This window comes from Trichechus manatus, unplaced genomic scaffold (genome assembly GCF_000243295.1).
Source record: "Trichechus manatus latirostris isolate Lorelei unplaced genomic scaffold, TriManLat1.0 scaffold00007, whole genome shotgun sequence".
In the NCBI taxonomy this organism is placed as follows: Eukaryota; Metazoa; Chordata; class Mammalia; order Sirenia; family Trichechidae; genus Trichechus; species Trichechus manatus.
Window position 1 is genome coordinate 30,548,725 of NW_004443943.1, and position 21,408 is coordinate 30,570,132.

General features: G+C 50.4%; 1 protein-coding gene across 1 annotated transcript in view; it reads right to left on the reverse strand.

Annotated features, from left to right (window-relative positions):
* Positions 1-21,408, reverse strand: part of COL17A1 (collagen type XVII alpha 1 chain) — a 53,233-nt gene that overhangs the window by 10,873 nt on the left and 20,952 nt on the right. The window contains exons 13-36 of the mRNA XM_004370113.2: positions 20,461-20,529; positions 19,232-19,393; positions 18,768-18,848; positions 17,599-17,643; positions 15,883-16,059; positions 15,062-15,283; positions 14,707-14,736; positions 14,307-14,333; positions 12,798-12,824; positions 12,608-12,670; positions 11,785-11,889; positions 10,991-11,053; positions 10,355-10,390; positions 9,772-9,825; positions 9,489-9,524; positions 8,881-8,916; positions 8,143-8,205; positions 6,865-6,900; positions 6,514-6,585; positions 5,630-5,656; positions 4,509-4,544; positions 2,279-2,314; positions 1,949-2,029; positions 793-828 (exon numbers count right to left, since the gene is read on the reverse strand). Coding sequence (XP_004370170.1) covers positions 793-828; positions 1,949-2,029; positions 2,279-2,314; positions 4,509-4,544; positions 5,630-5,656; positions 6,514-6,585; positions 6,865-6,900; positions 8,143-8,205; positions 8,881-8,916; positions 9,489-9,524; positions 9,772-9,825; positions 10,355-10,390; positions 10,991-11,053; positions 11,785-11,889; positions 12,608-12,670; positions 12,798-12,824; positions 14,307-14,333; positions 14,707-14,736; positions 15,062-15,283; positions 15,883-16,059; positions 17,599-17,643; positions 18,768-18,848; positions 19,232-19,393; positions 20,461-20,529 — 1,620 coding nt within the window. The remainder of the gene's footprint in view (positions 1-792; positions 829-1,948; positions 2,030-2,278; positions 2,315-4,508; positions 4,545-5,629; positions 5,657-6,513; positions 6,586-6,864; positions 6,901-8,142; positions 8,206-8,880; positions 8,917-9,488; positions 9,525-9,771; positions 9,826-10,354; positions 10,391-10,990; positions 11,054-11,784; positions 11,890-12,607; positions 12,671-12,797; positions 12,825-14,306; positions 14,334-14,706; positions 14,737-15,061; positions 15,284-15,882; positions 16,060-17,598; positions 17,644-18,767; positions 18,849-19,231; positions 19,394-20,460; positions 20,530-21,408) is intronic.

Consider the following 21,408-nt stretch of genomic DNA (forward strand, 5'->3'; position numbering starts at 1 on the left):
GCTTTTATTGCATTCAGAGGAACTGGTCATCCTCACACTGGGACCTTTGCGATGACTCACTGGTGCAGCTGCCACAAGGACCGCCACCTCTCCCACTCCCACCCCTAGCGCCACCTGCCCCACAGAGCATGGTACTCACGTGCAGAGAGGATCTCGGAGATGGAGCTGCTGCTCCCCATAAACGATTCACCAGCAAGCCCTGGCTCCCCTCGCGGGCCTGTGGGGACAGAGTTAGGGTGGTCACTGCCCACAGCAGTCCCTTTGTGCTTTACCTCTGGAGAGTGCCTGGACTGGGCCCAAGTGTACAAGTACCCACGTGCAGGGTGGGACCTAGCTGAAGGTGGGCAGGGCCAGCGAGTTGGCTGTGGGCAGTCCAGGAGGGAGTGGACCAGCTTTTCCTGAGCCTGTTTGTTGGTGTTTGGATAGATCGCTGGGCAGTGGCACTACGATTAGGGACTGGTCCATGAGCGGCTGGAGGCCTGTGAGAATAGCCCAGCTCAACCCGGACCAGGGTGCCACAGAACCTGAGGCTCCCTGTTGGGGTTTAGCTAGCAGAATCTCTTCTGGAGAATCCCTGCCTTCTCAGAAACATGGAAGGGGCTGAGAGGAGGTGTCTTCCCTAGCAGCTAAGACATTAGAAGGCTCTTGATGAAGAGTCATGTTGTCCCCTCTTCTCCCTTCCCCAAATACACAGCTGTCCCTCCTCTAAAGAACATGGGCCCAAGACCACCCTCAGCAGGAAGTCCTCCTGACCCAGCCCACAGCCATGCATTCTTTTAGGGTGTGACTTACCTTGCTGTCCTGGAAGCCCAGCAGGGCCGGCAGGACCTGGAAATGGGATTGGGGAAGAAAAGGCTAAATCACACCTCTAGGGTCACAGTTCTAGAAAGAACTGAAGAAAGGGCAGGCAGCTGGGTACACACGTGGCTTCCCCACAACGCATGGAACAGTGGCCCAAGGAGGTCAACTTGCTTATTTGAGAGCAATGAGCAGTAAGGACCAGCCCTTGGTCCATCTTGGTGAGAATACCTCTGACAGGCATGAGGGCCCTGGGCAGGCAGGACTGCTGTTGCTAACACTGTCCTTCAATGTTCAGGGGCTTCTTCTAAGTGTCCGCAGTGTCCTCCTCTCACTGGAGCTTACTAGGAAGGCTGCCTTGGTCATGCTAAGTTGTATACTTTGTTTATGTATGCACATTTTTAAATCATTAAAAAATATATACAACAAAATAACAAGTATTTTGGAAAAATATTACCCATAATTCCTCAACGTGTGAGCCTTTTCTGTTATTTCCTTCCAGCATTTTTGTTTTTTGCATCTTGTAAAAATGTAGTTGAAATAACAGAGCACATATTATTGAGTATCCTGCTTTTTAAAATAATTCTGTTGTCTCCTAGGAACTTTCTTCAAAAGTCTAAATATTTTTTTGGCCAGTTCATTGTTGTTGAGCAATTTTGGAATCTTCAAGATTTCTAGCATTTCGTTGCCCATGATGCATATTGTCAAGCTGTTTTCCAAAAGGAAAAAAGGACTTGAGGGCCAAGCGTCCTGATTGGCCAAAGCGGAAAGACCTGGGTCAAATCCTGGCTCTGCTGTGTATTAGCTGTGTGACCTTAGGCAAGTCGTTTACCTGCTGGAGCCTCATTTTCCCCATATGTAAACGCAGACAGCAGCACGGACCTCCTACGGCGCTGAGAGGGCTGAGTGAAGCAATGCCTGCACAGTGCTCAGAGTTCTTTCTATACAGAATAAAGCTCGGGCAGTTGTCTGGGAAGGATAACTGATCTGCGTCATTGTCCGTGAATAAAAGAGAGCTTGGCTTTCTCAGCTCTCCTTACTCTCCCCTGAGTTCCTTCGCTGAGTTTCAGATTTGGGCAAATACCGCTATAGTCAAATGCAACCAAGACCTGCTGCTGATTTGGGGCAAAGCAAAAAAACTTGGACTGACCTGGGGAACCTGGAGGTCCTGGGGGTCCCATAGCTCCAGGAGGTCCTGGGGGGCCTGGGACAGTGATAGTCGATGACCCGTCTGAAAACAGAAGGCACATGGAAGACTGAGCCACCCTCTTCTGCAGAGGCTCTGGGGCCCAAGCGTCGCCATCGGCCCAGTGGCACTTCCTCTCGTCGGATAAACCTCCCTGGCTGCTGACCCAAAGAACTTGCCACTCCATCACACCCAAAGTACTGTGCCCGCAGTGGGTGCTTCTTGATGGGCAATAGGCAGAGAAAGGACGGACGGCCCAAACTCTGTGGAGGAAGATCCCTCCCTGCTGCTTACCTGCAGTCACGATGCTGCCTGGAGCTCCTGGTTCACCTGGGAGGGGAGGGAAGAAAGGAGGGTGGTTATTCTGAGGACCTATTAGTGGCTCAGTAAATCATTTTAAAGGCTTCTGATTGCATTTGAGACCCACTTCTGGGCCTTTCACCCTCAGGCTAAAGGCATTTTAATGAACTGCAGGGGAGCGTGCAGGATGCATTAAGAGCCAATCTCTCAGCTGGAGACCCTGGAGGCTGGAACATCCATCTTTTTGTCCATATTAGCTTTGGATGAGGCTGGGACTTAGAGAAGGGACTTCACTCATTTTACAGTGTAGAGAGTTTGCCTCTCAGTGAGGCCAGAAAAGGGCCAGTCTAAGTTCCATTCAAACTTCCAAACTCTGTCTACTCCCACAATGAGCCACACAGGACTCTTACCGGGAATTGTCTTGGATGGGAAAAATACCCAAATGCTCAAAGGACAGAGGTGGGGAGTCCAGGGTAGACTGGGGTTCCAGGGAGCTCTGCAGCAGTCTAGTTCCCTGGGACAGCAGTAGGGGCAGAATTAAAAAGGGGTCCTGGTGGTGCAGTGGTTAAGAGCTTGGCTTCTAACCAAAAGGTCGGCAGTTTGAATCCACCATCCACTTCTTGGAAACCCTATAGGGCAGTTCTATTCTGTCTGTAAGGTTGCTGTGAGTTGAAATTGACTCAACGGCAATGGCTTTATGGGGCTGGTGAGTTTGGGAAATCCTGATTAAATAAAGGTTAACAGATCCCTTTTCTGCCCTGCATCTCAGTTTTGAAAATGAAATGTGAGTAGAGAATTTCCAAAGTAATTGACCTCTGGCTGCCTTTTCAATGAATCATCTCTCAGGGCTGGAGATCCACGGGCTTGCTTGGGGGAAACCCAGCAGGAGGAGTAGAGGATGGCAAAACCCTTCAGTGGGGGCCTCATTAGGGACCTTGTTTCTCATTCTACAAGGTCTGTGAGCAATTAAATGATTCACACAATGAAAGGATGATATTGATTTACCTCTTAAGGGGAAGTAGAGGGATGGTCTCTACTTGCTGCCCTCTAGTTGGGAGTGAAGGCCAAGAGAAGAGGAAGCGCTTGAGTTTGTTGTTGGCCCACAATCCAATGTTAAGTGAAGTGTCCCCTCTGTATATGTTATCTAGGGAGGGTGTGAAGCACAGGCCCTCGAGTAGGGTAGGACTTCTGATAGCCTTGGGAATTTCAAACCCTGCTGGTCTCTTACTAAGGGAACCATCAGTCCATGAACGGATTTACGGACCAGAGATCTGTCTTCTGGTATGTGTGAACTCAGTTTCATTATCTTGAAACTACATTTATTTGTCCTGCCCAGCACCCCCCCCCCCAAAAAAAAAAAAAAACTGGTTGGCCCAACCTATCATTGGAAAAGTAATTTCTGGAAAGCAGTTATTTTATTTCTTGGGTCCCACCAAGGGTGACAGTGACTGCTCATGACAGAGCATAGCTCCACAGAACATCAGGGTTCAGGAACATGGTGTCACAGGAACAGGAGAAGACCACCCCTGAGCACTATTTATCTGCGGACTAGCTCAGGGTTGGGATCTGAGGGCGCTGAACTGGACAACAGGCAGAGGACCAGAAGAGGACAAGAGAGTCCCTGTGTGTGTAGGTGCCACCACACTGGCCCCAGTGAAACCACTAAGGATAAATTCCCCTCTTAGCACCCTGACTTTTGCCCCTGTGGTAGCATGTTCCACACTTCTCTCTGCCTGCACTGAAGTTGCCTCTCAGAAAGGATCTGCTACCCAGTAACCTCTGGTGTATGTGACTGAGAAGGCCAAAGGTGATTCCCTACCCAGGGGAACAGTCATGTTAGTAGGGAACCAAGCCTAAGCTATGGGGACAAAGCAACAATGGTGACATTTTAGAGGCAAACCAGGGGATGAGAACGCTTTGCAGAGGGTAGCATCCCTCCTAGATGCTCCTACAGCAACATCCTGGAGACATTTGCCTATTAAAGCAAGGCTCTGCTTCCTGGGGTGGGTAGGTGAGTGGAGCGGGTGGGCCTTGAGAATTCAAGGCTCAGCTGCTCAGAATAAATCTCTGGACTCCCCAACCTCAGAGCCTTCTGCTGGAGCCACTAGATGCCACTGTTGATACAGACTCTGGCCAGAGCGGTGTCTCCTTCTTGCCAATCCCCTCCCCTGCCACAAAAATGGTTAGCGAAAAGAAAGACTATCTAATTTGGAAGATCACTTACCTTTAGGCCCTGGTTGGCCGGGGCTACCAGGAAGTCCTGATGTGGTTAAAAACAAGAAAGTCAGAATGATGAGTGCCAGCAAGTCCAGACACCCTCCAGCATTAATGAGAGCCCTGGTCACTCAGCACAACCACAGTTGTGGACTGAAGCCCTGAGCCTTGCCTGGGCTTGGCCTTCTGCTTCAGTGCAGGCGGCCCCTCTGGGAGCCTCTTTCTCTGATTCCTTCTCCCTCTCCCAGAAAAGGGGCAACAACTGGGCTTGAGGAAGACAGAGGCCCACAGGCTCAGCTCAGGGGATTCCAGTCCTTCTGTTCTGTGAGCCACCTCATAGCCTGCAGAGCTCTCCCACAGAGTAGTGGCTGGGTTTCCTGCATCTAATCCAGCACCCTTCTCCTTGTCTACCCCTAGGCTGCCATGAGTTGGAATTCACTTGATGGCAACTGGTTTGGTTTGGGGTTCCGTACACTTGCTGGTGCCAGGTGGGGCCTGCAGAATTTACTGCATTCTTCACCAGAGAACATTTAAAGTATGTCACCATGCATATAACTTTTGGGGGCCTGCTGCTTGATTTCATTTTGCATCTTTGTCTAGTTTCCTTTAGGGAGCTAGGGCTGGTGTAGTGACAAGTTCCCAAATCCAAATGGGTGCCCACTAGTCCAACTATAAGACAAGCTTTAACAAGGAGGCTGTTTCAGAGAAACTGCTCTCTTCTGAAAAAGGGGAGCATCCACCCCTTGCCATGCCAGTGGGAAAGTGGGCCTCTGTGGGGTCAAAGGGACTTCTCACCCTCACAGGCCTGGGACCTCCTTTTGGGGATTCCTGCACCAGTGACAATGGGGCACAGACAGAGAGATTCAGAAGATGATCTAAACTCATTTCTACCAGAATGGCTTTTGAACGTCCTGCGCATGCATACTTTTTTTCTTCCCAAGGTACTTCTCAAGACTCACAGTAAAAGGACCCGAACCTACGTTTGCTGGGGGTGGGGTTGGTGTATAGAGTGGGAAGGGAGAGGGAACTCTAAGGTGACTGGAGGAAAAGCATTTGCTGCAGTGGCTGTCCCAGGAGGAAGTGGGAGGCTTGGCAGGTGACATTTGGAGGTGGGAGTGACTGCTGACTCACCCTGAGGTCCTTGGGGTCCTGTGAGACCTACGGAAAATAAAACACATGAGGAAGAGATGAGAGATTGGAGATGTCCTTAAGGAGCCCCCCTCTCGACTGCAGGGGCAGGTGGACACGCAGTGGTGAAAGGGACTGGGGGTACAGGAGGACACCCCCTGGGGCTGGGGCAGCCAGACTTCGGTGTCCTCCCAGCACTGGACAAGGAGCAATTCTTTGAGCTTTGCAGTGAAGTGACTGCTCCACTGGATGATGGCTCTTAAGTATTCGTGGCCACAGACCCTTTCGGAATCTGTAGAGCAACGAACCCAGAAAACTCACACACTCAGAGACCCCCAGTGCTCCCCTAGGCTCTTCCGGGAAGAGCCCTTGCCTTAGCACTTCCCCTCTGTGCACCAGTCAGAGAGGTCAGAGGACTCTCCCTGCTCCTCAGCCACCCTGTCTGTACTTGCTTTGACTTGTTCTTCCTGCGCCCTAAGAACTTGCTCTTGCTTGCCTTGATGGAGACTCTAAGTCTAGTGGGTATGGGTGAGGGTCCAGGTGGGGGCCAAGGAGAGGTGGGCTGAGGAGAAGGGTTCAGAGAGCAGATATTGAGGTGACTCTCAACTGCAATTTTTAAGAGAGTCCTTGCCCCTTTCTAGAACTCTTTGCTTTCAGCTATTAATCTCTCTTCTAAATTCCCAGACTTGGGGACACAGAGGTGCCAGGGCCCACAGTCACTGCACACAGCATGAGACCTAACGCCCAGCCCCTTGGCTATGGCAGTTTCCTGCTGAGCTGCTGGACAAAATGGGATAAGGCACGCACAGGTACACATGCACACACACACATACACACACACACGCACCCCACAGCAGGGCTGTGGCTTTTTCTTTCTGCTCTCTTACCTGGCTTTCCTGGGTCTCCAGAAGGCCCTGGTGAGCCACGAATTCCAGGCATCCCTGTGAGACCTTGTTCACCTAGAGAGAGCGTGACCAACGTGGAAATGTTTCCATTTAGGGAAGCTGAAGTGGTCAACCAACCTGAGCCGATGGTTTCCTGGGGTTTTACTGACTGACTTGCTGGCAGGTGGAAAGGAGAAGTGGGGACAAGAACTGGACCCTGTATGTTTCCACATGACACATGCCTCTCTGCATTATAGCTAAGGGGACAGGAGCTGTACCCTGGGACATGGGCAGGGCATGGAGTGGTGGGCAGGAGGAGGTAGTGAGAGTGAGGCAAGCAGAACAGTGACAAACCTCTTGGGCCTTGTTGTCCATCGAGGCCAGTGGGACCTGGGAAAGCAGAACCAAAGCCCACCAGTCACTCCTGGAGCTATTTCTGCACCTCCCTCCCTCTGCTGTTCCAAAAGTTTTGAAGCAAGTTGTCTCCCAGGTGGGAAGCCCATGGCAGCCCTTCTTGATGCCATCAACCATGGAGGGAGTCCTGTCTTTGTTACACCCTTTGGATGTAGCTTTCTCCCTGCCCTCTTCTCCTACAATAGCAATTGTCTATTTTCCTGCTTAGCATTGTTCAGTGACTCCTCATTGCTTCTCCAATGCCTACCATGGGACTCAGCACACACCAGATGCTCCAGAAATGTCTGTGGACTCTGACCACATGCCAGTAATGCCACAGTCCTCTGCCCAGCACTCAAGGTCTTCTGAGTTCTTGTCTGTACTGCTCAGGCATTATCCTAAGCTCTGGTCAAAGTGGTGTCCCTCTGTGACCAGGTCCTGCATTTTGCCCCTTCTTTGTCTTTCTCATGCTGCCCCTCACATTGGCCATCATCAAACTCTTTCTAACTTTTTCGGATCATCTGAACCCCTGCCTCCTCATGACGCTGGCCGTCATCCTAGATGGAAGAAGTCTCTCACCCTACTGTATCCTTAGACACTCTGTACCTTTCATAGCACTTGTCACCTTTGGCTTCCTATAAGTTTTTATCCTTGCTAGAGGGAGGTAAAATATCTTACTGGCCCAGCACAGTGTCCTGCATACAGTTAGTGCTTACTAACTGTCTGTTAAATGAATGAGAAAATGAATACTTTCCCAACCCCCAATTGGGACATAATGCTAAACACCTGGCCATCTGAGGATTCTTGGCTGGCCTTCCATGTCCTGGCGGACAGGTACCTCAGTAAATGTAGCAAAAGGGTTATAACCTGGATCTGGCTGTGAGACTAGCTCTGGGGTACTGGGCTGTGCCAGGGATACTGGGGATTCCAAAGGACCTCAACACTTCTCTGTTCTCCTCAGTTTACCAGGAAGCTTAGAGGCAGGAACCAGGGTGGAAGGACCAGTACCCCGCCAAGCCCTCCCTGGAGCAGTGAGAAACTAACAGAGACATCTGCAGCGCTCTGAGCCCCAAGGAGGATGCCAGACCCCAGAAAAGACCTGTAAACTCAGACTGTCCCAGGAGGTGGCAGGTTAGAGAAGAGGAAGAGGCACTTCCGAGAAGAAGGATCTTAAACTCACTAGGGCCACGATGACCACTCAAATGGGGCAGACTCAATGCACTCATTTGGGACACTTACCCATTGCTCCTTTAGCCCCAGGCTCACCCACAGCACCAGGCAAACCTCTCAAGCCAGGCTCGCCTGCAAAGGAAAAGGGAGCAGCTGGTCAGAGGCTTTAAGCTCTGAGTGCTTCAACAGTGCTAGAATGTTCCCATCCACGCCCACCACCTCAGAACCTGCCACCTCCCCAGCCAGAGGAGGTTGGGTGCCAACCAGAGGCTTGGGAAGCAGCTTCTGCTTTGATTCCATGCTCGGGGCCACCTGACTCCCCTGGCAGTAGGCACGGACTACCCAGAAGTCATGCCTGGTCTGAAGGGACAAGTGTATGAGTCTGATTTCCTTAGGAGCAGAAAGATACCCCTTGCAGTCAAAGTGTTAGTACCGTTAATTTCCCTTTTAATCAAACAAATAGGCAGGAGGTAAATGGCTGAGAGGGTACAAGTGGTGCAAATTTTTTGCTACTTTGGGAAGAGTTTAATTTTCCCAACTGGATTACCCATAAGAATCAAGGACAATCACAAACTTTCTTTTCTGCCCCAAACATTTACTCTCTGCACTATATATTTTGATGCTTGCTTATACTCATTCAGTGCTTTATTTTATCTTGTCTTGTGTTTTTCCTAGATTGCAAGTTCCCCGAAGGTTTTTAGAAAGAGACTCTGACTCATATGTCTGTGTTTTTTTCCCTACTTCCTGTGCCCAATGGATTTACAAAAAGTCATTACTGAATTCAGTAGATTCCTATGTAGGACTGACCTGTGAGTCCTCGGGATCCTTTCTCGCCATGGTCACCTAAAACAAACATGGTGGGGAGAGGGAGGGAGGAAACATCAGCTGGGAGCAAGAAAACAATCTCAGCCAGCGAGAGGGACCCCTGGGGTGGGAAATAGATCTCATTGTATTTGAAAACTACTGTTAGGCAGATTAGCAGAATGTTGGCAACAGCAAAGCACTAATGAAGCCAAAGGAGCAGGTTAAATCTCTCCCAGGGCCAGGTTCCACCATAAACTGACTACCAGCCTCTGCTGTTGCACAAATGGGGGCTGTGGGCACAAGGGGGACCACACCAGAGGTCACATATTTTAACCTGCTGCCTCTTTAGCACCCTGAGGACTACTCAACCATAACGTTGGGCATGTTGCACTCCCTTTTTGTGCCTCAGTTTCCCTGCTGGTGAGGTTGCACTAGAATGAGCTGTCAGATCCCTCTCAGCTCCAGGACGCTGGAGCCAGACTCGTCTATGTTCTCTGCTGCTGGGGCAGGGCTCACATCGGGGTTCTCTGAAGCTGAGGGGGGCTCACACCGGAGGTCTCAGGAGCGAGCAGGCTATAGTGATGACTGAGCAGCAGCAGGAAGCAGCATACCTTTGGGTCCTGGTGGTCCCATATGTCCTCTGTCACCTGAAAAGGAAATGGACACGTTAGTTTAAAGAGCCTTGGAGGGGATGACCTAGGAGGGGCGGTGTCTGTCTCTGAAGACGGGCTCCCACTCCATCTTAGCCTCACCTTCCCTTCACTCCTCTGTTGATCTGCATGGGCTGCTGGTCATGTCCATCAGACCCTCCCTGTTCCCCCAGGCTCCCTTCTTGAGTAAGAGGCATGTACAAGGTGACATCCCCTGCCCCACAAGCCCTCCCTACCAGTTTACCTTTGACACCAGGGAGTCCCACTTCACCTCGGAGCCCTTGGAGGCCTATAGAACCTGCCAAGCAGAGGAAACCAAGCAGGTGGATGAGTGTCACTAGTTTTGAAAGGAATGAACACGCACGCACACACACACACGCTGGAGTAAAAAGTCAGAGGGCTGCCTTCCCTCTTCCCCACAGCCGTGCTAAACCACCCTGGCCCAGGTTCCTTGATCCTGCTGATGACCAGGCCTGGGCATAAGAACACCTTGTAGTACTCTGGCAGAGACTTTGGTCTGCATTATAGTGTGGGCTGCAGCTGAAGTTCTTAAGACAGCAGGTGCATAGGGAATGAGGCAGAGGCAAACACGTTGCTCGGGCTGAGGCAGGATGAGAGCTTCCTGCTGCTAAAGATGCAGGATCAGAATGGGTCTGGACATGACCCATCAGGGTACCCAGACTCAGTCACAGGGGGCACACATGTGGACTCAAGTTTTGTGTCTCAAGGAAGCTCTTTATAGTTGCTTTAAAAATGTTTGTTTTTCTTTTAAGATTTCTTTCTTTGCCCCATAAATAGCACGTGTTTACAAGCAGAAGCACACTCACCTGGGGGGCCCTGTGGGCCAGGAGAACCACTGGAACCTGAGAAGGGGGATGCATCAACGATTAGCCAAGGGTCAGGCACAGGCCAGGGACACCTGATACCAGGTGAGCTCCAAAGAGCAAGTGGGAAGGGGAATGGGAAGCTCACTTCCAGGTGAGGATTGTGTGTGCGTGCGTGTGTTGCCCAGATGGTGTGGGTTCTTGCCAGGACCCCAGAAGTCAGCAGGCCCAGGAATGACCCCACTGCAAAGTCCTCCTTAGGGAGGAAGCTGCAGCTGGATTGGACCAAGAGACTCCTTGCTCCATCCTCATCAGAGTAAGACATTTGGTCTGGGGCAGGGGGTAGGAAGGAGACGTGATCAGATGAGCATCAAGCCATGAGAAGGGCCCATCCTCCCTGGGCTGTCTGGACATGTTATTTTCAAATATGTTCATCTGAGTCCCAGTCTGTTGAGGAAATTGTCTGACTTCTGATTTCCTGAATGATCTATCCACCCACTTAGAAACCACCGCCTCTGCACAGGCCTGAGGTAGTGGGTCAGGGCTATTTGGGATCCCAGTGCCTGGATCTCTGTGGTCCTTCCCAGACATGGCCCCCTCCCTGGGAAACTTGGATACTGTCCTGGGTGCTTGACTTACCTTTGGGACCCACAGAACCTGGGACACCAGGTGGGCCCTGAGGTCCTGGCTCACCAACAGCACCTGAGGAGAAATGGTGGAGTGGGCCCTTTGGGAGAGTCCACATTCTGGTTACCCTCCCAGCCCATCTGTGTCATTTGGAAGTGGTGTTTCCCTGCTAGTGGTCTTTGATTAATCTGGCATCTCTAGGAGGTCCTCGATCAGCAAAACACCTTCCATTTGTTTCCACACCAGAGATTTTATATTCCATGGAGTCTGGTACCTAGTAGGCACTCAATAAATAATTTGTTGCCTGGTTGAGCAGGTTTCCTGGACAATCTTTTGGCATTGAGAGACTTCCCATTGTCTGTGCTTGGTTTCCCTTGATAGAGGCATGGGTAAGAATCCAGTGCTGGGTCTGCATCTCTGGGGCTTCTCCATCTTCCCAGCCGGGTTCCAGCCACGAGAGGCTCTAAGGCTGGCCCCACTCAGCTGCCTTCCAGCCCTGCCCACCCTCCACTCTCCATCTTAGCTATGACTTCTTGCTCTCCTTACCACCCACTCTGGGCAGAAGGTTTTCTCCCTGTGACCACTTTCTCCATGGATTCGAAGCAAGGCCGACCGGCTCTCACCCCCAGGCTGGAGCTGCAGCCAGGCTTGTGTCCCATCAGTAGCCCACTGTCTCCGCAGGGCCTACCATAGACCCTGGCTCAAGGCAGGCGCTCGATAAATGTTATTGAAGGAAGAAGGGAGAGAGAAAAATGAGAAGAAGGAAGGGCAGAACTAAATCTCCTGGTGAAGGAATTTCCTCTTACCTCTGTCTCCTTTCTCGCCAAACCCAGGAGGCCCTGGGTCACCACGGAGTCCTGGGGGACCTTCTCGCCCTCTCTGGCCCATGGGTCCCTCCATGCCAGGCTCTCCTAAAGATGAACGGCCAACCTCAGAGTTGTGATCCTGATCCCAGGCCCAGCTAAGGGCTCCACCAGCAGCATCTCACTGGCAGAATGATTGCCTAGAGCCTCTTCACTGATCTACCTTCTACTCTTGCCCTTGTAGCCTAGGCTCAACCCAGAAGCCACAGTGATCCTTTAAAATGTAAGTAGATCATGTCTTAGTTCTGCCCCAAACCTGCAAATGGCTTCCCGACTCATTCCAGTAAAAGCCGAAGTCCTCACGATGCCCTCCGAGGCCCCACGTGACTTGCCTCCCTCCTTCGCTCCAGCCAGGGATGCCCCCTCACTGCTCCTTGAGCTTGCCAGGCACACTCTTGCCTAGGCCGCTGCCTCTGCCTGGAATGTTCCCCCGATCTCCAGGGCCTCGCTCCCTCACTCCCTTCAAGTCTTTGCACAAATGGCACCCTCTCAGTGAGGCCTTCCCTGGCCTCTCTACTCCCAGTGAGCGCCCCCTTAGCACTCCCAGCATCACTGCCAGGCTCTGTCCTTCCCATTTTAGGTCTCACCTCCTCACATGCCATGACATACTTCATTTATTTATTATGTTTATTGTCTCTCTCCCCCGCCAAAAGGTAAGTTTCATGACAACATCCTTCCCCAGCACCTAAAACAGGGCCTGGCACATAGCAGGCACTTAATAAATGTTTATTGAATAAATGAATGAATGGATAAAAATGGTTCTTACCCATGCTGCCTTTTTGTCCCTTTGGTCCTTCTGGACCTGGGTGGCCCAAGAGCCCAGGGATACCTGTGGATAACAAGAACACCTCAGCTCCTAGTTTCCTCCCAGAAGCCAGTGGCTAGGACTGAGCAGCCCACAACACCAGCAGCACCACTTCTTAAAGTGAGTCAGGTGGTCATCGGTGGCTACACACCTGGAGTCCCCGGGAGTCCTCGATCACCTGCGGGGGCAGAAATAAAACAGAGAAGTCAGCCAGAGGACCAAGGCCTGATTCCCTAAAGGAACTGCAGGTGGAATTCAGGTAGAGTTGCCAAATTTAGCAAATAAAATACATAGGATGCCCAGTTAAATTTGCATTGCAGATAAACATCCAACACATTTTTAGTATAAGTGTGCCCCAAATATTGCATAGCATATTTATACTAGAAAATATTGCGTGGGACATGGTTATACTAAACAATTATTCATTGTTCATCTGCTATTCAAATTTAACTGGGCGTCCTGTATTTTATCTGGCAACCCTCAGGGGCTCTGGAACCATCTGGAACCATTAGTCCTCCCATCCCAGCATGATCAGGAGAAGCATGGCCTCCAAGCTGGTGCCTTGGGGAAGAGGTGCTAGGACAGTGGCCCAAGGAGTGTGCGTGGGATGAGGGGCTGGGAAATCATGAAGAGAATAAAGCAACGTGGACGGCCACTGTAGGACTCGCATTCCTGCGTTGGGACCTCTTGGGAAGGAGAGGGGAGTTGGAGAGAAAGAGGGACGACCTCATCATTGAGGGCAGTGATTCTCAGTGTGGACCATGCACCTGAGTGAAGACTCCTGGCCCCACCCACACCTGCTGAATCAGAGGCTCCTAGTAGGGCCCAGAATCTTCTGGTGACTTCTATTCACACTGAAGTTTGTGAACCCCAGTCAGCTAGATCAAGGAGAACTCGCTGCTCTGTGGCCAGCAGAGGGTCATTGAGACTGCAAACCTCCCTTGTCCCTCCCCACGCACCTGTCCCATCAATCACTCAATCACTTTTCTGAGGAAAGATATGTGCCACTCAGTTTAGCAGGTGACTGTCCCATGACTTACACTGTGGGATACCTTTTCCTGTGAATATGTCTTGCCTCCCCTGCTAGCCTGCGAGTTCCCTAAAGGCAGGTGGCATTGCTCAGACTGGATTCCCCAGATGAGGTTTCCCTCTAGCCTCCCACATTTAACACCTCTGAGGGCAGGCTGCTCACCACAGTGGTGGTTCCTGGCCTGGTTCATCAGAATTAACCTGGGGAGTCCAGCCCCAGAAGGTCTGCTTCAGGATGTCCGGGGCAGGGCCTAGGGATCTACACTCTTAGAAATCTCCCCAGGTGGTTGTGATGTCGCAGTTCCTCAGGCTGCCCTTTGGAGCCTGAGGGAGATGAGGGCCCTTGACAGAGGCCACCTCAGGGCCCTTGACTCTGGAAGTCCCTGGAGCCCTGAGAAGGGGCCAGGGCTTCCCTAGAGATGTAGAGTCTTGATCTGTCACGAAGTCCTCCCCCAACTCCACTCCCATCAAAAAACCTCAAGGGTCTGGGGCTGCCCTGCTATTCATGGGTCCTACCACAGAGAAGAGATGGCCAGGAAGAGTGTGCAGTGGGTTTCCTGACACTAGTTGACTGCTTCAAACCATCAGCCCTCACTCACATTTAAGGTATAAATTTCCATGTTGTATTTACCTTTAGGGCCTTGACTTCCCATGTCACCTAAAATAGAAAGAGATAAAAATGATGAGATGAGATACCCAAGAGCCATTCCCTCCCTAGTGTCTTCAAACCATTTAACAAGATATAAAACAAGATTCCGGAGTGAGGAGATGTGTGGTGTGCTTCCCTCAGGCCCCTCTGCACCACATGGGCACCTCCCTGAACCCCTCTCAGAGGATCCCTTAGGTATGTCCCATTCTGAGATTCTGACTGTGAAATCTATTCCCAGCCCTCTCGACAGATGCTGTAAGATAGTTCAGTTCCTCATCCTTCAATTTGGAAAAAAAGAAAATAGAATGTTTTCCAATCCTCGCAGAACACCAAGCTCCAGTTACAGAAATGAAAGCAGGAAGGGCCCAATCCACTACAATACCTTTAGGGCCAGGGCTTCCTCGGAGATTTCCTACGAGAGAAAGTAGATCCTAGGTTAGTTTTGTACCTTCTGTGTCCCTCACACACACACACAGAGTAAGGGCCCCAGTGTGGTACAGTGGGGAAAACTGAGACCAGGATTAGGGCTCAGACTCTAAAATCTTCTAGTTGTGAGATCTTGGGGAAATCACTTCTCCAGGTCTCCGTTTTCCCAGCAGTAAGATGGGATCACAATACCGGTCCTGCCTACCTCACAGGGCTCTTGAGAGGATTAAAGGAGGCAAGAGGTTTGGGTGCCCTGAACAGTGTACCGCTCGCTCCTCGCAGATGCAAAGGGCCCATCAATTCGGACTCACCATTTTCTTGTTCTGTCATTAGCTTGTTCTTCACGAACATCCAGAGTGCCTCCTGGCTGTGGCCATCCAGCCCACCTATCCCCAGGTCTGTTCCCACCCCGGGTGCGACACCCTGGAGACGTTCCTTGCTGCTCCTCTGCATCTTGTCCTCAAAATGTATCATACTGGTCTTGGTTTTCTCCAGTTCATCCACTCGAGCTTTCAGCTTTCTCACCTCCTCCGCTGAAACGGACAGGTAAAAGGCAGCATCACCCAGAGGTGCCTGGACCCAGTGCCTTTCAAAACACTACTCACAGGGACCTGATGGGGGGCACTGAGGTTTGTGGTAGCTTCTTCATGCTGCTGGGGCATTTTGCTGGAATATTTATTGTGAGACAATCTGTTGTAGTTGCCAGCAGGATTAGTTACTCAGAATTGTCAGAGTAACAGAGCCTTGGCAACAGAAGCCCAGCTTAGGAGTCAGTCTTCTCATCTGAGTTGGGTAACAAGGTTTCTCCTCACTCCCTGAGAGGTGGAGTGAGAGCCAATAGACAGATATGGGTGCCTTGAAAGGTTAAAAAAAAAAGAAAAGGCTATGAAAGTCATGGCCTTATTGACAAATGCTTAGAGCAGGTTGGTACAGGGGAGAGAGCACAGGGCTGGGAATTAGGACACGGATTTAAATCCCAACTCTGCCGCTAAGCCACTGGTTGTCCTTGGCCAGGTGCTTCCCAGAGCCTCAATTTCCTTATCTGGAGCAACAGCAATTTGTACCAAGATCTCTAGGCCCCTCTGACACTTGGGACCACCCCCAGATTCCCGCCCTTCTGGCCTCCTCGTACCCAGAGCGATGAGGCCGAAAAGCAGCCCCAGGAGAAGCAGCCAGGTGAGCAGCAGGCCCAGCAGCCACTTCCACCAGCTGCAGCAGGAGCCACAGGGACACCAGGCTGGCGCTGCCCCCCACAGGCCTTTGCCACCACCACCACTGCCGACACCACTGTGGTCGTAGCCGTGGATTTCTGTGGAAGAGAAGAGAAGGGTGAAGTGCATCCAGGCAGCTCCTGCCCTTTTGTCTGAAAATGCTCTGGCTGTTGGTGACCTCCCTGGGGCCTGAGTGAATGCAAGTGAGGGCTTTAAAGTTCCTGTGCATCCGTGAAGGTAAGGCTGGCTCCTGGAATGAACACAGGGCCATGGCTGGTTAAGACAATCCTGGGCTCCAGCTGTGTGACCCTCTCTGTTTCCTTTTTTAGAAAATGAGGTTAAAGGATTACCTAGTCCATAGGGTAGGTGTTGAGTTAAATGAGATGAGGAATATAAAGTAATTAGCAGAGCATATAGCACATAGTACTAGTTTAAAAACTTTATTATTAATATTATATTGATCTGCCACAGCCCCTGCATGTTATTAAACCCAAACCTAAAGACCCATCTCCATGTCTCAGTTCACACAACCCTTTCTTTGTAACCCCCACATGCCTAGAAATACACTGCATACATAAGGGGCACACAATGAACTTTTTTTTTAAATACAAAAAGTTTTTAGTTCTCTAAAATGGGATTGTATCTCTTGACCTCCCTCAATCACAAGGCTGAAGGAGGAGGGGAGGAGTTAAGGCCTCTGGAAAGCATGAAGGGCTGGAGATGTGTCTGGCTTTAGTGTTGTGTGTGTGTGTGTGTGTGTGTGTACTACGATTTGTTTATTCGTTCATCTGCTGAGGGACATCTGGGTTGTTTCCACTTTTTTTGGCTATTGTGAATTTTGCTGCAATGAACATTGGTGTACAAGTGTTTGTTTGAATCTCTGCTTTCAAGTCTTGGGTATATTCCTAGGTGTGGAATTGCTGGGTCATATGGCAATTCTGGAGCTCTGGTAGTGCTGTGGTTAAAGTGATCAACTGCTAACCAAAAGGCTGGCAGTTCGAATCCACCAGCCACTCCTTGGAAGTCCTATGGGGCAGTTGTACTCTGTCCTGTAAAGTCGCTACGAGTCAGAATCAACTCCATGGCAAGGGGTTTGGTTTGGTTTTTTGTATGGTAATTCTATATTTAACTTTTTGAGGAAACTCTTAGTATTATCTTGAAGACTGTGTTGGGAGATTCTGTAAAGACACACAGCCATTCATGTTGTGTTTCTCTTGCCCTGTTGGGGACCCTGTACCTAAGAGCATGTAGTGGGTGCCAAGCAGGGGTTGCAGGGACCCCGAAGCACCATCCCCTGAGCTAAGCCCACAGTCTGCTTGCTTCCCCCTCCCCCACTCCCTCTGTGCCTTCAGTGAAACTCTCTAAAGATTCAAACCCATTGCCATCCAGTCAATTCTGACTCATAGTGACCGTATAGGACAGAGTAGAACTGCCCCATAGGGTTTCCAAGGATCAGCTGGTGGGTTCGAACTGCCGACCTTCTGATTAGCAGCCAAGCTCTTAAACACTGTGCCCTCAGGGCTAACGATGTGTGGCTCATTAGTGCAGTTTCCAGGCTAGGAGGCTGTTATTGGTTCCATTAACCATAACCAGCCCCATTGGTTCCCGTCACTGCTGGACCCGTCATTCACACCCACCTGCATAGGTGGCCTTGCCCTTGGTAGACGCTGTCTTCGGGTCTCCTGAAAGCACAAATGCCAAGAACACAGGTTTTCCCTTGAGCGTTTAAAGCAGAGAAGCTGTTGAGGCTGCCCTGCTTGTTGATTTGGTAGGGCTTTAGGTAAATATGTCCTCCAGGCATCTCACAGAGCAGCCAAGTACAGGAGTGTCCATTAATTCAGTCCTCACTAATCAGATTTTTGCACTAATCACATCAGTGAAGACTGGCTTGGCAAACAATTAATGGTGGAAAAGAGCAGTGTTTTAACTCTTTCAAGACCTTAAATTCTTAAAGCATAACACATTTTCCGAGGACTGTTAGGGGTTACATTTGCATTCAAACCAATAAATGTGAGAAATGACTAATTTCTTGGGTTACAGCTTCCTAACCTGGGGTGGAGGGAACCAGAAGGCATGGATGAGCTTGGTGGGGGTTTGTGCTTGAGTCCCTGAGGCTACTGAAAAGTTTGTGGGCATATGGGGGAATTTTCTGGGAAAACTGTCTGTAGCTTCCATCAGATTCTGAAAAGGGTCTTTTGAGTCCACAGCCCCACCTCCACCCCTAAAATGTAAAGAACCACTGATTTGGAAGATTCTCAGTCAGGCTGCAATCTTCCTGCCTTCTCAGAATTGTAATTGGTTTAATTTTGCGTTTATTTAACAATGTTCTGTGACTTAACCTTTTTTTTACTTTACTGACCTCCCTGTAATCGGTGATTTGGGGAGATTCTACAGGACTCACAGCCTTGAGGAAAAGCAGTTATCCAGGAAAGAATCCATATATTGGGGGAGAAAAAAAATAAAGCTAGCAAGTGCTTTGCAAAGGGTTTTTTCTATTAGTTCTGAAAATTATGGGCAGGCTAGTGAGGTGAAAAAAAAACCACAACAACAACAACACCGTAGACTTTAAACATACTGGGGGAAGGCTTTTCCCTCAATTATGTGCACGTAGATTGCCTGGGGGAACTTGTTAAAATTCAGACTCGGATTCAGTATGTCTGGGGTAGGGACTGGGAGTCTGCATGCTGACCGGTGCTGCCGAGGCTGCTCGTACATGAGCACTTTGAGTATCAAGGTCTCAGTGGACAAGTACATGAGCTATGGATCCGCTGAAGTCAAGGTGGACAACTCTCAGATTTGCCCTTACCATTAGCATCAGACTTCAAGGGGGTGTCAGCAGTGTAGGCGGCTTGCTTTTCTTTTTTTAGGGTGTCATCTGAAAAAGAAGCTGTGCACAAAACCAATGATAATCCAGTTTTTTCTCTCTCCACCTCCTCCCCCCAGCACTGCCCATATCTTCTCCTGCTTTAGGAGGTTGAGGTTAACCTGGTAAGAAAGAAGCATAGTTTTCCTGGGGTTAATCTTCGGCCCTGGAGTGTGGTTGGACACTTGCTATGGCCCAAAGGCCCCTTGGGGAGCACTTAGCCTCAATCTTCCTGGCTTGTCTGCATTCAAGGCAGATCCTGGGACACCCTATTTCGGCAGGCATTTCCCACTGGAATGGGATGACTGTGGTTTCATTATGAAAACATCGAAAACTACCTTGCTAGGACATTTGGTCTCCTACACTATTTGCCTTTCTTCTGCAGCCTGAGTCCTGTGGGACCTTACTTGCAGCGATGCTCGCCGGGGAGGCAGTGAAGACCTTCCCGCTGTCCTTTGTCATGATCAGCAGCTCCATCTCCTTCTTGGTGGGCACGTTGTCTTTCTCCAGGATCAGGAACTTACAGTCCTTGTGCAAAAGGTCATCATTCTGGGCACTTGTGGTGCAGGCTGAAGAGGAAAGAAGTGGGCAAGGAGAAAGGGAAAGGTGTCAGGATGCGGGTGGTGGAGAAAGAGAGGGGAGGGGGAAGAATTGAACAGAACAGGAAACAGAAGGAAGAGAAGGAGGGGGAGGGAAAGGAAGAGATTAGCAGGTGTGTATGAGGGCCTCCTGCTGTCACCAAGAGTGGTAACTATGACCACAGACACCCCTGCCCTGCGTGGCTGGGCCTGGCCATCAGACAGTAGGCTAAATGTCACAGCGCTGGGCATCAGCCCATGAGGCTGCCTCCAACCTACAGAGTTACAGGATCTTTAGCAAATGGGCAGAAGTCCCCCTTGCCAGGCAGACCTTTCTTTTATTAATTTGGGAGGTTCATTTTTATCCTTTAGATCTCAGATGTTACCTGCTCAGGGAGGCCTTTCCTGCCACCCTATCTAAAGCACCCCGTCTCATACACACACTTAAAAACACTGATAATTTTCTGTAATTATCTTGTATATGTATTTGTCTACTTGTTTATCATCTGCCTCCTCCACTGGAATCATTAGCTTGGTGAGGGCAGGGATCTAGCTTGTCTTGTTCATCCCTGTACTTCCAGCACATAGACCAGTGTCTGTCTGACACAAAGTAGGTGCTCAGTCAATATTTTTTAAATGAATTCTTGAGTGGAAGGAGGCAATCAAGGAAATAGCCCACCATAAGGTTGTGAGCTCAAGAAGATGAAGAGTCTACAGAAAGCAGGGAGAGTGCCTGGCAGCTTCTGAGGGGCTTCCTGGCTCTCGTGACGGGTTACATGTAACAGGAGAAGGCCAGGGGCTGCCAGACAAGGGTGGTGGCTGATCCTAGGCAAGGGTGGAAGGTGGAGCTCCCTGCGCCCTCAGACAGGAAGGCCAAGGTAAGGTCAGGTGGATTTTTAACTCATGGAAACATCCAAGAGACTCTTGGAGTGAGTTGCATTTGCCAACCTCAGCCCACCAGTGAGGTTATGTCCCCTCCTCCAATCTGCCATGTGTCCACTGCGGAGCCATTCTCCCGTGTGCAGCCTGTCCCCCAGGAGCTGGAGCAGCACACTCACCGGCAGAGGTGGACGTGCCGGTGCTCACAACAGCAGGGCTCTGCGGCATGTTCTTCTTCACACCGTATGCTGCAAGAGAGGAACCAGTGAGTAAGCTCGGCCAGTGTGGAGGTGGCTTCAAGCAGTTAGAAGCAGCTTGGTCAGCCCTGGCAGAGGGCCGCTGCCTCAGATGAGAAATAGACAATGAAATCAACTCTCTCCAGTCAGGCAGGCAGAGATGGGGTCTTAGATTGATCCTTCTTTGGTATAATCCTCCTCATTCTTCTAGGCTCAGCCCAAAGGCCACCCCCTCCATGTTCTTCTAGACCCTCACATATCTCCTTTTCTTCTGAACTCCTATATCTCTTAACACGCACTCTGCACAATGTATCACTTAATTTGTGTTGTCTTATACCAAAAGCCTCTGCCGCTGAGTCAATTCCATCATTGCAACCCTATAGGACAGGGTAGAACTGCCCCATAGTCTTTCCTAGGCTGTACTCTTTACGGGAACAGATTGCCACACCTTTTAGCCTGCAGATTGGCTGGTGGGTTTGAGCTACCAACCTTTTGGTTAGCAGCCAAGCGCTTAACCACTGCGCGACCAGGGCTTCTTGGTTGTCTTATAGGATCCCCAATTGCTTCATGTATGCTAGACTTTCTACCCCAACAAAACAGTAAGCAAGTTGAGGGCAAAGGCTGAGCCTCCCATCTCTTCTAAATTGTGCCCCCTAACCCCAGGTCTGCACAGGAGCAGAGGCCTGGGAGTTGCACCATAAAATCAACCAGTCACTGATTTTCAGTGACAATGGGCTGTCAAGGACAGCAGTGAGCTGACAAGACCATCAGCCAGTCAGTTTGGCTGTGAGAGAGCGAAGGGATATACAGGTGACATCCCACAAGGTATAGACGCTGTTGAAAGTACAAGCTCCTCTCTGCATTTAACTCACGTGTCTGAGCCAGCAAATG